Here is a 15107-nt window from a genome sequence, read left to right as displayed (position 1 = left end):
TTCAAAGTCTGCTGGAGAGACCAATTTGGCAGAGCAGGGAAGAGATGAGAGGATGGGCCAGCTGAATTTTCCTCCTAGTATCTATTTTTTTTTCACAGCCTATATGAACCTCCAATAGCCAAGTACAAAGGCAGAAGTCACCAAGTAAGGATCACCAGACAAGACAGCAGGTTATGGTATGTCAAAGAAACACAGCCTTCTCTTCTGTCTTTGGCGTGGAGTGGGGAAGGCCTGCAGTTGTTTGGGAGCCATATACTCTGGATTCATATTCCAAGGTAAGCCCAGTTTCACTAGACTGCTGGCTCCTGATAGCTGATTAACAGGACATGACTTTGGCCTGAACCCCACAAGACCGTTATAGCAAGGATGGACAGGAAAGGATGATTCAGGAAGAACACCAGCCATGTGGCCATGTGCCAAATCAACAACAGTCACTGACCCTGAAATCATGACATGGTCAGGGGAATACTTTGGCCACCTTGTGAGATTTCAGACAAAAAAATGCATTGTAAAAGCAAGAGGAAGAGAACCTGGGTTTTGTTAACTGAATTAGTTACCACAACTCTTTATGATGGCTATGAAATTATCTCAAAGCAACCATTATTATAATGCAAGGTCAATCTTCTCTCAAATGACAAAGAGCAAGCCTCCAATCATCTTATGGAACAATTAACAAACACTTTTCTGGGAGAAGATGGATGCACATACTCACCCTGGTGAAGCAGCTTGAAGTCTGTGCTGTCCAGCTCCCTTATGCCCTTGCTCCGCAGCTGCACCAGGAAAAGAAGGCTCAGCAAAACAGGCAGGTTCCTGTTAGCTAAGAAGGGCACAGACAGCTTAGCTTGTGAGTGAACTCCAAACTGTTGTACCTTAAAGCGTGCCAGGAACTGTTAATTTTCTGGCTCTGGAATAAGGACACACACACACACACACACACACACAGAGCCACAACTTTACTCTCATCTCTACAGCCTCTTCTGTATTAGGTCCCCTTTCTGCCACTCTGGTTTGGCCCGAGTTACACTTGAATCCTACCCACATCATTTTAGGAGCAACTAAAGAAGGGGGGAAAAAGAAGCTGGGGTCATTTACACCCATCATGAGCCATGTAGGGAGCATGTTCCTCACACTTTGATACTGCTAATAAGCTAGAAGTCATTAGCCCTTTCTAGACTGCTCTCTTCCTGCCCACTTGACCATCACTGTCACACTTTTGATAGCAGCCCAGATGGACAGCATTATTCTCCTCCATCTTGTGAGACTGGAAAGATGCTGTCCATCCCATCCCACAGGGCAGAGCAGAGACAGAAGTGAGAATTTCACACAGCAAGCCTGTGTGTAAGGAAAATGGGGCTACTTAGACCACCAACCCCTAGGGCGATCCCTACTATTCACTTTTTTTGCAGTGCTGTAAACAGGTAAAGATTCTGTATTGTATAAAGCCATACCTACAGAAAGCAGCTATCACCTTCAGTTTTCACAAAGGCTCATGAGTTTTCTGTTTTGAGGAACAAACACTTATGGGTGTCTTTAATGTTAACATATTCCTGATGGAGTCCCACTGTTGGGCCTCTTTCTTGTCTAAAAGCAGGCTACTGTTTGAATAGGGATGCAGATCCCCTGGACTTAACTATCTCAGGCCTCACAGAGGACTGCCTGTGTGCTGGGAGACAAGGAAGTCTGTCTCCAGAGTACATCTGGTGTTTGACTTTCTGGATGGGCTGCCAGGATGTCAGTTAACAAGTTCAAGATGCAATATGAAAAAGAGCCACACATTTTAGTAGAAGCAGAAGGGCTCAAATCTTGCAAAAGCTCCCCTAGCTCAGTGTCCTACCTCCATCACCAGTTGTTTGGAGGAATAGGTCTGATTCCCACCATAGGAACTGGATACTTTGCCTCCCTCCAGCTCTCAGAATCCATAGATCAGTGACAGAGGGACATGACAAGTTCAAATGTGCACAATTCCAGACAAGATCAGACCTAGAAGATCTTGTAGTCTCATGGTCTACCATGCTCCTGCTTTAAATGCCCCTCCTCCAGTCTACTGATTTTGCTGGAGGTAAGGCAAAAACACTTTCCTTCTTCTTGTCTCCATCCCAACTGCTGCACAACAAAACACTTGAAACAGAGCAAAGCTGTTAAAAGCATTAGTGGCCCCCTCAGAAACAAGTAGAAGTTGTGCTAAGTCCCCATCCTAAAGGAGCCAAGGACATTCTAACACTGCTCCCTCTTTCAGTTCAAGCTCACAGACTGCTTTGCACAGCACTTTTTACAGTGGGACACCAGTTCCAACATCAGAGACAGGGCCAGTAAAGAAAACAGGGATTTCCCCCAGTTACAGCCTCGCTCCCTTTGAGAGACTTAACAGTTATAAGATCTGGTGATAACACAGGCCCTGTTTGGGGATCAATATCATGAATGATTCAATCTTTGCTCCTGGTCTCTGTGTCCTGGGAACTGTGTATACTCAGGCATACCTACCTGTTTTGCACAAAGAAGCAAAAAGGAAGATGTCTTTCAGCCACCAGTTGGGCCCCTATTCAAGCAGGAAGACTTACCAGCACAGCTCTCCATTTGAACACTGACAACAGCATACAAAAACCTTGCTTTGGTTTAACAATCACGTTTTGAAGCCAGAACAACATGAATTAGAAAGAAGGCTCTCACTTCAAAATGACTCTCTGAAAAAGGAAACTAAATTAAGATATATTTAACTAAGTATAGTTCATAAATTTCTTCGTGCAGGTAAGTACTAAAGCTACTCAGCAGTTCAAAACCACTTTATCCCAGACTGTGTCCCTGCCGCTAGTTGATCATACAGCAAGACCAAGTCACAGAATTGGGGTCACCTTGTAGGGTGGCTGAGCTACTCTCTACCAGCAGCTGCTGCAGAATCTGTAAAAAACGGCTCCGAAGGAGGTCACAGACAAGGACATCCTCATTTCTTTCCAGGAAGGTCCTTAGAGTAATCAACACCTTCCAAGCCACTTCCACAGAGCCTGAGCAGACCAGGTCCTGCAAAGGAAGAAACACACACATTACCCTTCTACTCGGATTAGGCAGAAGTCACCACTATTTAATACCATTATGCTAATCTCGTGCCTTGGGAAACAGCCTAATAAAGCACCATTCAGATTAAGTATGTCCTGATTAAATAGAGAACTGAATAAAGCAGAAGGACTCATGTCTATTAGGCACCTCTGAGTAATATCCCACTTAAAGAATGATTTGGCTCTGTAAGTGCAAGGGTAACATATGTTTAAGGTCACAGTTTTAGACAAGTGAGACCTAAACAAGAGAACAGAATCTCTGGTACCTCTGCTTTCCTTGTTGTTTTGAAAAATCAGCTTGCATATTAAAGATGCTTGCCTAAAATCAAGCTTATGAGTCAGTCCATAGTTCCTAACTTTCAAAAGGCTGGCAGCTTCATATGTGCAGTAGTAACATAACTAATCTGCATAAAACATATGTAAGCTGGGTAAGCAATCAAGCACAGGAAAGGGAAGAGTCGTGTACACAGCTCACAAGCTTGCCTCTTGACTACAGGGCTCTGTCTGGAGTCTCTGGGCTGAATCCCACAGCCAGTAGCCTTAATTTGGCCATAGTCTTCATGTTGAGGTGTGTAACATTAAATTCACTTGCACAGCATGTACAGAGGCAGCTGTATAAATATCAGACAGAAAAAGCCTGGTAGTACTGACCAGGACTACTGCATTGCAAATGGTAGAGTTGAAGAGGTAAACAGGAAACTGTACAGCAACTGAGCCTACAGTCTGCCTGGACAACTTGCTGCCTCTCTCAACTGCCTCACCCTATCACACAGCAGTAATTCATCCAGACTTCGATGATGCAGAGGAAATGGCTGTGGAACCCCGTACCCAAGGAAAGCAAATAAGGTAAGAACAGGCTGTCTGTGCCAGAAAAAGCTGTCTAGTTCTGAAGCAAATTTCTGCCTCTACCAGAGACCTTCATGAATAAAGGGCAGGGAGATGTCTGCACAATCATCTCTGCTGACATAGATCTGCTCCATATGACATTCATGAACGTAAACTAATGTCTCTGTTCTCTGAGAGAGCACCTCAGACCTGGAGCATGGAGAAGACAAGTGAGACAGTGTGTCATCATGACTACATTCATCCCCAGATGAACACACACAGCACAAAATGACATGAACCAGTGGCCACAGCCTTCCTGGTCCTGGCAAATGTACCATTGTGTTAATAGGTTCCTTCCTACCCAGAAGCTCAAGGTATCAGATGAAGTCACTAACCATCTGTTATATCTAATCCAGACAATTAAAGCAGAAAGCAAATAAGTCATCCTTGGAAGGACATTCATTTTTGTTTCACTGTACCATGCAGAGGCCTTTCCACTCCACTAGTGCACTCTGAGGCTTAGGTTATTCATCTCATAATTTTCTTTACATCTGACAGTATATTTATCTTTCCATAGTGCACTGTTTTATTAGTCCACCTAAATTCAGATTGATTATGCTCTTCCACAACTGAAAGGTGAATTGTCAAAGCCTGTGATTTATTACAACTCACTTTAAAGACTGGAACAGTACTAAATGAATTTACTTCTGCAAGAGCATATGGCAAGACAGAAAAGGGAACCAGGAATTTTGTACCATTCAGGGAAGGGAGATGCTGTTTATGTTTTGCTTATTGACAGACCTTCTTCAGTGTATGGAGTGATAGGTTCCAGAACTACTAGCAAAGGCAACAGAGTGGACAAGTCTCATGGGACACTTCACCTCCTTAATTTTTCCTGATATGTAAACTCACTGATCACTTTTCCTAATGCTCTGCAATGGTATCAAGCACCTGGATGTTGTTGCCTACTCTGCAATGACATCCCAACTGTGAAAGAGCTGCCCTACATGAGAGCACTCCTGTCAGTCATTTCAGTAACCTCAGATATTCAAATTTACTCCATAGCCTCTTAGATCAGAACAAACACGTTCTGTAATGCCCAATGGATTCCCACTCAGAGTCAAGCCTTGCTTCCTCTTATTTCTTTACCATCTGTTGATATGGGTTTGCCTTTTCAATGATAGTTAGTTTTAATTTCTCTAATGGATTGGAGAAGAAATATCACAGCTCTTAGCTTTTACCCTTACAGGCAAATCTCATGTTCTTCTGTGGCAAAGTTAGCAAATACTTACTATGTGACTGGCTCAACAGTCATGGGACAAGAAGCAGATGATGGGGAGAGGCGACAGGTGACAGGAAGGTGAGAGCAGTGGAAGTGAGAAAAGGCCTCTAAGCAGCCATCAGGACACGGATTGTGTCGTGATAACATTACAGAGCTCATTACACCAGCTAAAGGCAAGCACACTAGCCTGCTGCTTCAAGGCCCCTTTCTCTCCTGCACTGATTAATTTTCCCTGCCACAAGACTTTTATTTTATCTTTTAAGAGCAATAAAACATGTTATTTGCACAACATGAAAATTCAAGGGTACTTCAAAATTCTCTGACAAGAGTCTCCAGTTAAAACCAGACAAAATGAAAATCTCAAACAAACAGAAAGCTGTGTGAAAGACCTGTTCTCTGCACACTGCTTTTTCAAAGTTCTTGTTCATCATACCCTTCCAATCTATCAGTAACAAAGCATTGCTCCTAAATCTGCAAAACAGCTTCTTCAAAGACTGGCACTGAAGAATCTCAAGTACCTAGATGTGTATCTGAATAGAGGAAGGAATGGGGTTTTTCATGGCATACATCAGCAGCACCCTTCATATCCCTCTCCAGCTAACTCTCAGAGGATCCCTTCCTGACACAGTAGATGGATGACACAGAAAGAGATAAAACACATACACAGTCCCATTTTCCACATAAGGCTTCCCTGGCAGGTGGAAGTCTGTGTATACACACATGCCCCCTTCTATCAAAATCCTTGGCTTCATGACATCACTAAAAGTTTAAGAACCAAAAAGCCCCTAAAATCAGGGCCAGGATAGCAGCCTGTCCTTGTGAAAGTCACATACCAGTAAAATAAGCAAAATGCTGGAATTGCTCTTCAGTATGGGAAGCAATGGGTTAGCGCTGTTCAGCTGATCAGACGTGCCAAAATCACCTTCTTCAGCCTCAGAGTGCTTGCAGTCTTCCCAGGAAAACCAGAGTTGGAGGATTTGGTGTCCAAATTTCCCCATAAGTTCAGAGTAGCTTAGGAAGAATTTCAGCAGGAGAGGACAATGGACATAGACCAGGCTCAGATCTGGAAGATTATCTAGGATCCTTCTTATGGTAGACAAAGACCTCTAGTAAGAGGGAAAGGGGAAGTGGGACAGAGAAAAAAAAAATCACTAATACTGAATTATAAAACATCTGAAGTGATGAGACTTTACTGTGAGGAACAGTCACACTGCCTTTTCAGCAGACAATCAAATACATCAGTTAAACATCATTTTATGAACCCCATTTGCATCACAAAGGCTAAGAAACTTGTAGGCTTTATACAGAGCTCAAAGCTGTGCAGCAGCAAAAAGCCATATGGGAACACTAGAAAGCCTGCTGCAGAGGCTGGAGATGCGTTTGAGAGACCAAAGCTATGAAATTTATTATATTCTGTATGTGAATTCACAGCCTATCCAACGCAATTACACTTCCCACACATACACAAGTTTATTCTGTCAAATCTATATTCCCCTGTGGATTTGCATAGTTAACTTTCCAGAGTGTAGATGCACTGCGCAGTCTTCACTCATTCACTGCTCACCACCTATGCCAAAATACTTTCCACAAGAAGGTTGATGTGAGTGGGGAGAAACCTTAGTTTCAACAAAAAGGTTCCAAGAGGTAGGCATGAAATCTTCTTTTACCACATCCAGGGCTTTGCCTTTGTCCTGACAGACAGCAAGGAGGTAAAGTGCAGCTCTGAGTATGTGTGGAGGGGGACAGTCTCCATGGTCCTGTGCTGAGAGGAGAAAATTTCTTACAGCTAGAAATAATTCTGCCTCTGGAACAAACCTGCAATGAAGGAGATTGGAGTGGAAACAGTAACAACAGATATGCTTTACTCACCAATACATGGTATGTTATGGCCACAAACCCACTTGCTTTGTATACTCTTGGCTCACCTGTCTCCGAAGGTGTAGGCAAAGTATAAGAGCAGTATGAAACAGTGCTGATGGCTGCAAAGAGACTGATCCAAAAAGAAAGGCTCAGGGGCTTCAGACAGGAAGAGAAGGCTTTCAGCAATGGTGAAGTTTAACTGAGGCAGACCCTTCTGCAGGAGCTCAGACATCTCTTGCTCTAGAAATAAAAATATAAGCAAGCAGGAAATGATGAGCATTGTCTGTGGAACAACTCCACAGTCTGCATACACCAAGCACACCTCTATGATTTGGCATCAATAGTGGTGTGAGACCTGTTTCAACAGAGCTGGCTTCAAGGATGAAAAGACATTTCTGTTTGAGATTCCAAGCCCTTTGCTGATGTTGCCTCTATGACCAGCGACTGCTAATAGGAAAAGTGTCTTTTCTGATGTAGAAACTTTAATCTCATTTGTTTGGGACTTACTTATTATGGAAAGTTACAGTATCTACAGGAAAGATTTATAGAGTATTCCAGAGGGGAAAAAAACTACCTTTATCTGCAGATGTGAGTGACTATGTGGCAAGTAATTTTTTTCAATTAAGCATGCACATCTGTGATAATAAATGCCCCCATGTAAACAAAACCATAGGCAGATGAAATGCCTTATTTCAGGTAGGGTTCCAAACTCTTCAAAAGGCAGTGTTTTCTGTGCTGGTCCTTGTTGGACCAGCTTAAAAACAAGCTGGGGAAATAAAATCTCTCAGTCAAGCTATGTGTGTCCTACTTTTCCTTCTCCTTTATCCTTTTCTATTTTTTTTTTCACCTGTTGCCTAACAACAGGGTGGCATGGCCTCAAACTAAATGAAGCAACCTTTCTCTTTCCCCAAACTTGCCCTCTTGAGAAGTTCTCCTCTTCTCTGTGGCTGCGTAAAGGTTCAGGCATAAACTGCAGAGGAAGCTGGAACAGGTGTGATTCAGGACAGGATTACTGTGAAGAAGAGCAGAAAAAGACAGTAAAGAAGACTAGAAAGATCCTTTTCCTACTTCTGCTATCACACACTGTCTGCCAGAACTTCATTTTACTGAATGATCACATGCAAGCACCTGCCCCATCACAAGAAGACTCCAGGAGCCAACCTAGGCTTCCAGGAAAATGGTGAGTTCCCAATGGACTGTCAGCTCACAGATGCGGTGGGCGTGTGCAGTGACAACAATGAACATGTTCATACCTTGGGCCAATGTGAGTACAGTGGAGTACTCTCACAACCATCACACCTTGTCTACACAGGGAGTCCTATAAGGATAGGATCCCTGACGCTGCAGAGAATGGGAGGTATTTAAGGGTAGCTCACAATACATGATTCCACTGGCAAACAACACTTAGATTTTTTAGCAATGACATTGCCAGGGATGAACATTGAGGAATGCAAAAATATTAAGTAAAAGGGTGAGAACAGCTATTTCCAGGTATTTCTCTCTCTCCAACCATTTCCTTGCAGAACAGGACATAACCAGACATCTTTAACACACCATCCTTGGCAAAGCACAGTGCTCTATTCAGAAACTGAGATCACTCCCACCACACACCATTCACAGGTACAAATGCCCCCATTTGAAGTTCCATATTAGCAAACTGGACTAGGAGTGCTGTGTGTTTTGTTTACTTTTTTTATGAGGTACAGTCACAGGAAAGAGGAGGTAAAACATCTCTACAGACTCACAGAGAGTCTCCTCAAACACTCTTCAACCTAGAAATCATAGCCTCTACTACAGGAGATCCTTTGCAATGCCTGCTACTGAAGCCATCCTCCTCTCCCCCATTTCTAATACACTATCACACCATGAGGAAAAACAACAGTGGTAGTATATGCCTAGGAAGCCAGAGCTCAGATGGAACTGATGCTACTGGTACTTCTCTTCAGAACACCCACTGAGCTGACTACTCCAAAGTCAGGCTTCTTTATCTCTGTGTAACTCACGACAGAGCACAGAATTCTCACAATGCTGTGTATATCCATCCGCCCCCCACCCAACTGCTTCTCCCTTCTCTCACATCAAGCTCTTCCATTGTCAGTAGCCATTTACATTTTTCAGTAAGATACAACCATTCTTGAGTCTTTCAGCCTCTCATCTTGCCTAATCAGGTGTATTAGATAAGGCATGATCTACTTTCCCATCTGGAAATTTTTGGCTCACTTACAATGCACATGTCACAATACCTCTGTACAGAGCAAAATCTGGCCTTCACCTCCAGTGTCAGTCGGATGAAGGATGAGGATGCTAGACAGAGAGCAAGACAGAAATGCCAAAGGAGCACAGAACATGTATGATAAGAAAAAGACTAGGCAGATCCCATAACCACCCCCACACATCTCCATACAAGCCTGGTGAAGAGGGCAGGCCACCTCAGTAAGAACACATATATTAGGCTGCATCTCATAAAGTAAACTACTCCAGGTTTGGGTCTGATGGAAGTATCTGAGGTTCATTTGTTTCCTCAGGAGGAGAAGTGAATATTTGCCAGTTTCACATGTTTAGAACTGAGGAATTGTCTACATCACCTCTCTGATGTGTGAAAAATAAGGCATACATAGACTAAGCTAGGATTTCTACATAGTAAAATCCCACCAACAATTCCAGCATAATCCCTGTCTACAGGAACAGTCAGTTCAATTCTGAATTATTCCAGAGGGAAGGATAAAGCTGACACAACATTCTTATCCAAAATAAAACCTGTCCCATCATCAGAGCTAGACCAAATAATTTTTCCATCCTGCTGAACATGACTATGCACTCTATTCTTACTCATATATACATGTAATAGAATCCTCCACATAAAGTCTCAATGTTAGGCTCGTTGCCTCAATTATATGCAGTAGCAGCAAGTCCCACCAGTTAGGAGCACAGAGAACATGATCCCACAATACCCTCATACCCAGCTTCTTGGAGAACTTATTCCGCATGCTTGGCACCACTGTAAAGAGGGTACTGAGTGTTGAGATGAAAACCTCCGTCACTGATGGGCTGACAGCCTTTTCCAGATAGCTCTGTGGAAAGACCAATAGATCAGGTGCACAAGATGCTATTAACACTGAAGGCAGCAGCTTTCTTCCAGCCTCCTGCCTGCCCAGAAAGTCAGGTTTCTAAATCCAAACAAATAGAGTGGCAGTTCTTTTACCAAAATGCCTGGCAGCATAGCAGGCTCACAGAGCACTCTCCTCTGCCAGCACTATGAGCTGTGCTGGTAACTCTGCAAGACATCACACCAGACAAGGAACTTCTTCTGGATTCCAGCAGTTAATGCACAGTGACTGATATTACTGCCCACGCTGCCCTGGAAGTTACTGCTCTTACAGGTCAGATGGCTAATTCTCCTATACAACGTAGGACATATGTTTAAGTGCAGCTCACTTCAGCAACACTTAACACCTCTGCTCAGCATTTCACTGAGCAGTGGCAAACACAGGCATTTGAGCTCTCTACAGAGTCCAGCCCTGAACTGTTTAGAACTCAACTAATTCTTGTTGAAGGTCACAGGACGATTTGCTCACAGTCCATTAATTTTTACCCAAGTTCAATGAGCAAGAAAGAGCATGCTGACTCCAGCTTTGCCAAACTGGACATGCACTGCACCCTCCTGTCAGGGAGGAGAACAGCAGTGTCACTGCAGCTGCCTACCAAGAGATTGGTTAAGAAAACACCGACCAGAACATCTCCAAGCTCCTAACAACTGCAAGAATTCATACACCTGTACCTGTCACAAAGCACAAGCAAACTTCACTAAACATTAGGAACCACAACAAAAGTCCCAGTTTTTTGACAATTCTGCTTGAAGTATCTTAGGGACAGGCCTGTATGGAGCACTAAAGCCCTCATGAGTCTTCACAGCTACTTTTTAAATCATGTCACAGGCCTTACTGAGGCACAATGCTTAATTCTGTCCTTGCTGTGCAGACTGGGCAGCCTCATCAGCACCTTCTGGGAAAAAGCACAGAAATTAAATTGCAGGTGCAAACCACAGCTGCTCTCTGGGACACAGGCAAGTTTTGAAAAAGTGGCACAAGGGGAAACAGCAGTTTTCTGACACATCTGGAGCTGCAATGGATCCTACAGCATGGTAGGTAGGCTATGGGATTACACAGTCTGACGAAAGACACTGACATCTACATGGAAACTTTATGAATTTCTGCACCCTCTGAGAGCAGAAGAATGAACCTTACAGTTTTGCATGAACTATATAGTTCCATATTTGGCTGTGGAAAAGTGGCAAATGCCACAGTTGTTCTCAGTTTACTTGACATGACCTCTTCCCAAGAAAAAAAAAACATTTGTGCAACCCACTCTTGGTGCTTGAAAGAACCTTTCCAGGTATCCATGGAACAGACCAAGTTCAAAAGAAATCCTACCATGACCATAGGGATGCAGAGACTGTCACAAATCCTCAACAGGAACTCAGAGAAGTTGCTTAGTGTGTCTTTGCTCTCAGAGTTGGGGGCAGTGAAAGCATTCTCCTGGGCCATGAAGTCACCCTGGAATTCCACTGCTAACCTACAAACACACAGTGGATAACAAAGGAAAGAGGAAACCTCCTTACTCTGTAAAGGAAGTAAGCAGATACTACATTTTATTCTCAATTTCACCGTAATTCAAACACTTGATGGGTTGGAAACAGGAATTTGGCAATCACACTCAGTTACCTCTTGAGTGAAGCTATTAAAAGTTATCAAGGTTGCACGACAGTACACATTGGGAAAGGAAGACTTAGTTTCTGTGAAGAAAGCATCTGCTGTGAGAAGCTCGGGTGTGGCAAGACTGGTTTTCAGCCATACCAGAGTGCCTGATGCACAACACAGGAAACCTTGAGAAAATCAGCCAAGGGACCATTTAGCTGATATAAAATCCATGACAGAACCTGAGTGCCCTCTAATAACATCCCAAGACTCTGGGTCAGTGCAGAAAGGCATGTCTGCTTTTGACTGAATTATCTCAGCCAATCCAAGTGATGCAATGCAAAAACTAATTTGGCCAGACTACCCTAAAAACTGATCCTGATTCATCCTAATTCATACACAAACTCATCTACCACTGTATGCTGTGCAGCTAAGGGTGCCAAATGGTGCTCTGATCCAGCGAAAGAGGTAAAGTTGGTGCCTATAAACCCATTTTCAGTAAGAGGTCAGACATGAGCAAATCCAAGGCCAGCACCTGGAGCAGATACACATTTGTTACATGGTTAATCCCCTCTGGCAGTGAAACCACATAGCACAGGAATCTGGTTTCACACCTTCCAATAGTTCTTATATTATCATCAGTTTTGATGAATTTTCAAGTAGGCCCTCAAAGCCCAAAAACATTAAAAGAATGGATAGGTCCCAGGCAAATTTCATGGGAGACATATCCAGGTATCACAAAATTATCACTATTAATACATACCCCTCACTCTGTAGTTTCACTGACCAGTGCCATGCACTGAACTCTCACCTGTGATATTTCTATGGTGGGGTTGGGTGGAAGAACATAGTCACAAAGACAGAAGAATGGACAGACATAGACACATACCACCCACCCACACACCTTCCTGACTTGTCCTCACCTGCAAGCATTTCTGAAACTTTCCAGGGTATTGAGTAAGAACTGACCATGTCTCTGAGGAACTCTACCAAGATTTCTGTTTGCCGGGTGACTCTGAGACACTGAGAATAGGAGATCGCCCTGTTAAAGGAGAGACGTCTTTAAAATCTTATGTCCACTTTCAGAAAAAAATAGCTTTCTCCTCTGACACTAGCAGCAACAGGAGAAACAACAGATTTCACTTGGCTCCTTCACACAATTTTTTCACTACTGTGCTTTCCCCAAGAGGGCAGAGCTAAACAGCTTGTATGATCTTCCTAGGGAGGACAGAGTTATGGAGCTACTAACTCTGCTCTTCCCTGTCTTTAGAGTTTGTATTTTGACCTAATCTGAGTTTTAAGCATTTCACCTAATGGAGCTTTAAATCCTTCTGAGAAAACTTCTAATTTTTTTATTTTCTTTCTTCCAAATACTCTTGAGACAATGCAGGATAATTCTTCTCCTTGCTTAGCAATGAAATCTTAGAAGCTCTTCTACTTTGGCTCAGAGTTTTAAGCAGCTATCCATATACTAATTCTTGTTCCCACACAGCATCCCACTAACTTAAGCCTGAAGCCAACTGAAGCATCAGAGTTAATCATCTGCCCAAATTGGGAACAACTTGGAACTCAAAATCTGCCTTTAAGCCTTAACCTGTTGTGGTGGTCTTCTCCATAATACCAGAGGAGGACACAGCTAGACACTGGTTCCTGGCAGTTCAGAACTCCATCTCCATTTCATGCTGAGATACCTTGGCAGAGGTATCATCATTTCCCCTTTTCTCCCTTTAAACATAGCCTGGATATCCTCACTGTCTGTCTAATTTCCTTCCTGTGAAGCTCCTAATTCTGAAAGGGACACCTAGCTCTGTGTGTGTGCAAACTGACTGGTCAACATCTGCCTATGGGACAGAAAGCACTTCTGCCTTCTTCCGGCAAAGAGGGCCAATACCTGGTACCACAGAACTTGGGTCTAAAAATAGTTCATCAAGAATTTGGAGTTCTGCTACTTCTTTGAGCATTGAGGTGTTCTTGTCACTACTGGCATGCAATCTAAACCTACATGGCTCTAAGCCTACAGCAAGAAGGCTCAGCCCTTGTCTTTTCATTAGCCATCTGCACGTGGGGCTCTTCTCAGAAGTGCAGAGGTCCCAGCAGCACATCACACTAACTGTGGATGCCAGGAATAGGGAAGGACTTATAGTTCAAATAGTGGCTAACAACTCCCTTGCTGAAGGATCACAGTGCATATATGGTGACACTCTTGATCTAAATGTAGAACAAGAAATGTTCATTGCTGAAAAAACAGATTTGATCACAAGCCTACAAGGTGGGGGCTGGAAGAAGGGGAAGTTCAAATTACTTTGGCGTACTGGACACATAAAGAGAATAGCATGCTCAAGTGGTGCCCCACAGAACTTAAATCGATTTAGAAAGGTAACATTCACCAGGATCCATCCTCATCTGCTTCAAAGTCTAGAACCATCTCAAGACAAGAGGATCAAAAGAAATAGTGGAGAACCAAACAGCCATGGAGGATATAAGTAAGGGGGTGGAACATATATAAAATATCCACACAGTGTCCTAGGAAGATCATCCCTGTCCTGCTCAGTCCTACCAAAAAGCAATTTTTGACTTACTGCATGCCTCTTAGTACTCTGTGGTGGGGAAAGGTCAGCACATCGCTTTAGCACTGCCTCCAGAAGCTTCTGCAGCTCTTCATATGGGACTGGAGGGGAGCTCAGATGGTCCTTCCTTAACAGGGTAAGAGAAAGACAAGATGCACAGTCCCTGCTGGGAACATTCCACTAGGAAGGCAACACCATCAGAAATAACTGCTCTTCTGATGGAAATATGCCATTGCCAGTTCTTTCCAGCAGAGAATAGTAAGGTCACAATATCTGAACAGCGCTTTCACCCACACGAGCCCAAACACACCCCCAGTACTCTGTCTGCTCCCACCACAGTCAGGAAGCCCATGACTGTCCAGAGTCTTATGTTTATAATTCTTATCAATCTGTATGGGGTACAGACTGACAAAGCCACAGCAGCTGCTGTACAAGCCTGCCTGGAACACTAGGTCCTTGCTGCAATGACTTGCTGCCTGCCACAGCTTCATTGCTCTGGCAGCTTTCCTGAGGTGGGTGGGAAGCTGGCTCTGCTGTACCCACGCCTGCCTCAGCCACAAGTCCCACTGCAGAGCACGTTCACCCACACAGCCACAGGGGAACTGCAAAGCCCAAGATGGTATCAACAGATGTATCTGAAGAAAAGTCTGCAAATACATTCTTGCCTACCTCAGGAAAGCTGCCACAGCTTTCACAGCCTCCACCGCCACCTCCAGCGCTGGGCAGTTCACTGTCTCCATCAGAACATCAATGGCTTCTATACATACACCTCGGTTTGTGAATAATTTGATTTCCACTGGTTGCCTGTGAAGAGGAAACAAAGTAAGCA

At 43.7% G+C, this 15107-nt stretch overlaps 1 protein-coding gene across 1 annotated transcript in view; it reads right to left on the bottom strand.

The window, feature by feature from the left end:
- The window catches only part of LOC131591603 (meiosis inhibitor protein 1-like), a 37878-nt gene that overhangs the window by 10438 nt on the left and 12333 nt on the right, over positions 1 to 15107 (bottom strand). Inside the window, exons 11-22 of the mRNA XM_058862449.1 lie at positions 14948 to 15082; positions 14291 to 14405; positions 12635 to 12753; positions 11448 to 11589; positions 9977 to 10088; positions 9261 to 9321; positions 7935 to 8029; positions 7083 to 7257; positions 6825 to 6972; positions 5991 to 6263; positions 2850 to 3015; positions 713 to 817 (exon numbers count right to left, since the gene is read on the bottom strand). Of these exons, the coding sequence (XP_058718432.1) occupies positions 713 to 817; positions 2850 to 3015; positions 5991 to 6263; positions 6825 to 6972; positions 7083 to 7257; positions 7935 to 8029; positions 9261 to 9321; positions 9977 to 10088; positions 11448 to 11589; positions 12635 to 12753; positions 14291 to 14405; positions 14948 to 15082 (1646 nt within the window). The remainder of the gene's footprint in view (positions 1 to 712; positions 818 to 2849; positions 3016 to 5990; positions 6264 to 6824; positions 6973 to 7082; positions 7258 to 7934; positions 8030 to 9260; positions 9322 to 9976; positions 10089 to 11447; positions 11590 to 12634; positions 12754 to 14290; positions 14406 to 14947; positions 15083 to 15107) is intronic.

The sequence above is a fragment of the Poecile atricapillus genome, chromosome W, assembly GCF_030490865.1.
Source record: "Poecile atricapillus isolate bPoeAtr1 chromosome W, bPoeAtr1.hap1, whole genome shotgun sequence".
Lineage (NCBI taxonomy): Eukaryota > Metazoa > Chordata > Aves > Passeriformes > Paridae > Poecile > Poecile atricapillus.
The sequence above is the reverse complement of the archived record's forward strand: the minus strand, read 5'-3'. Positions and strand labels throughout refer to the sequence as shown.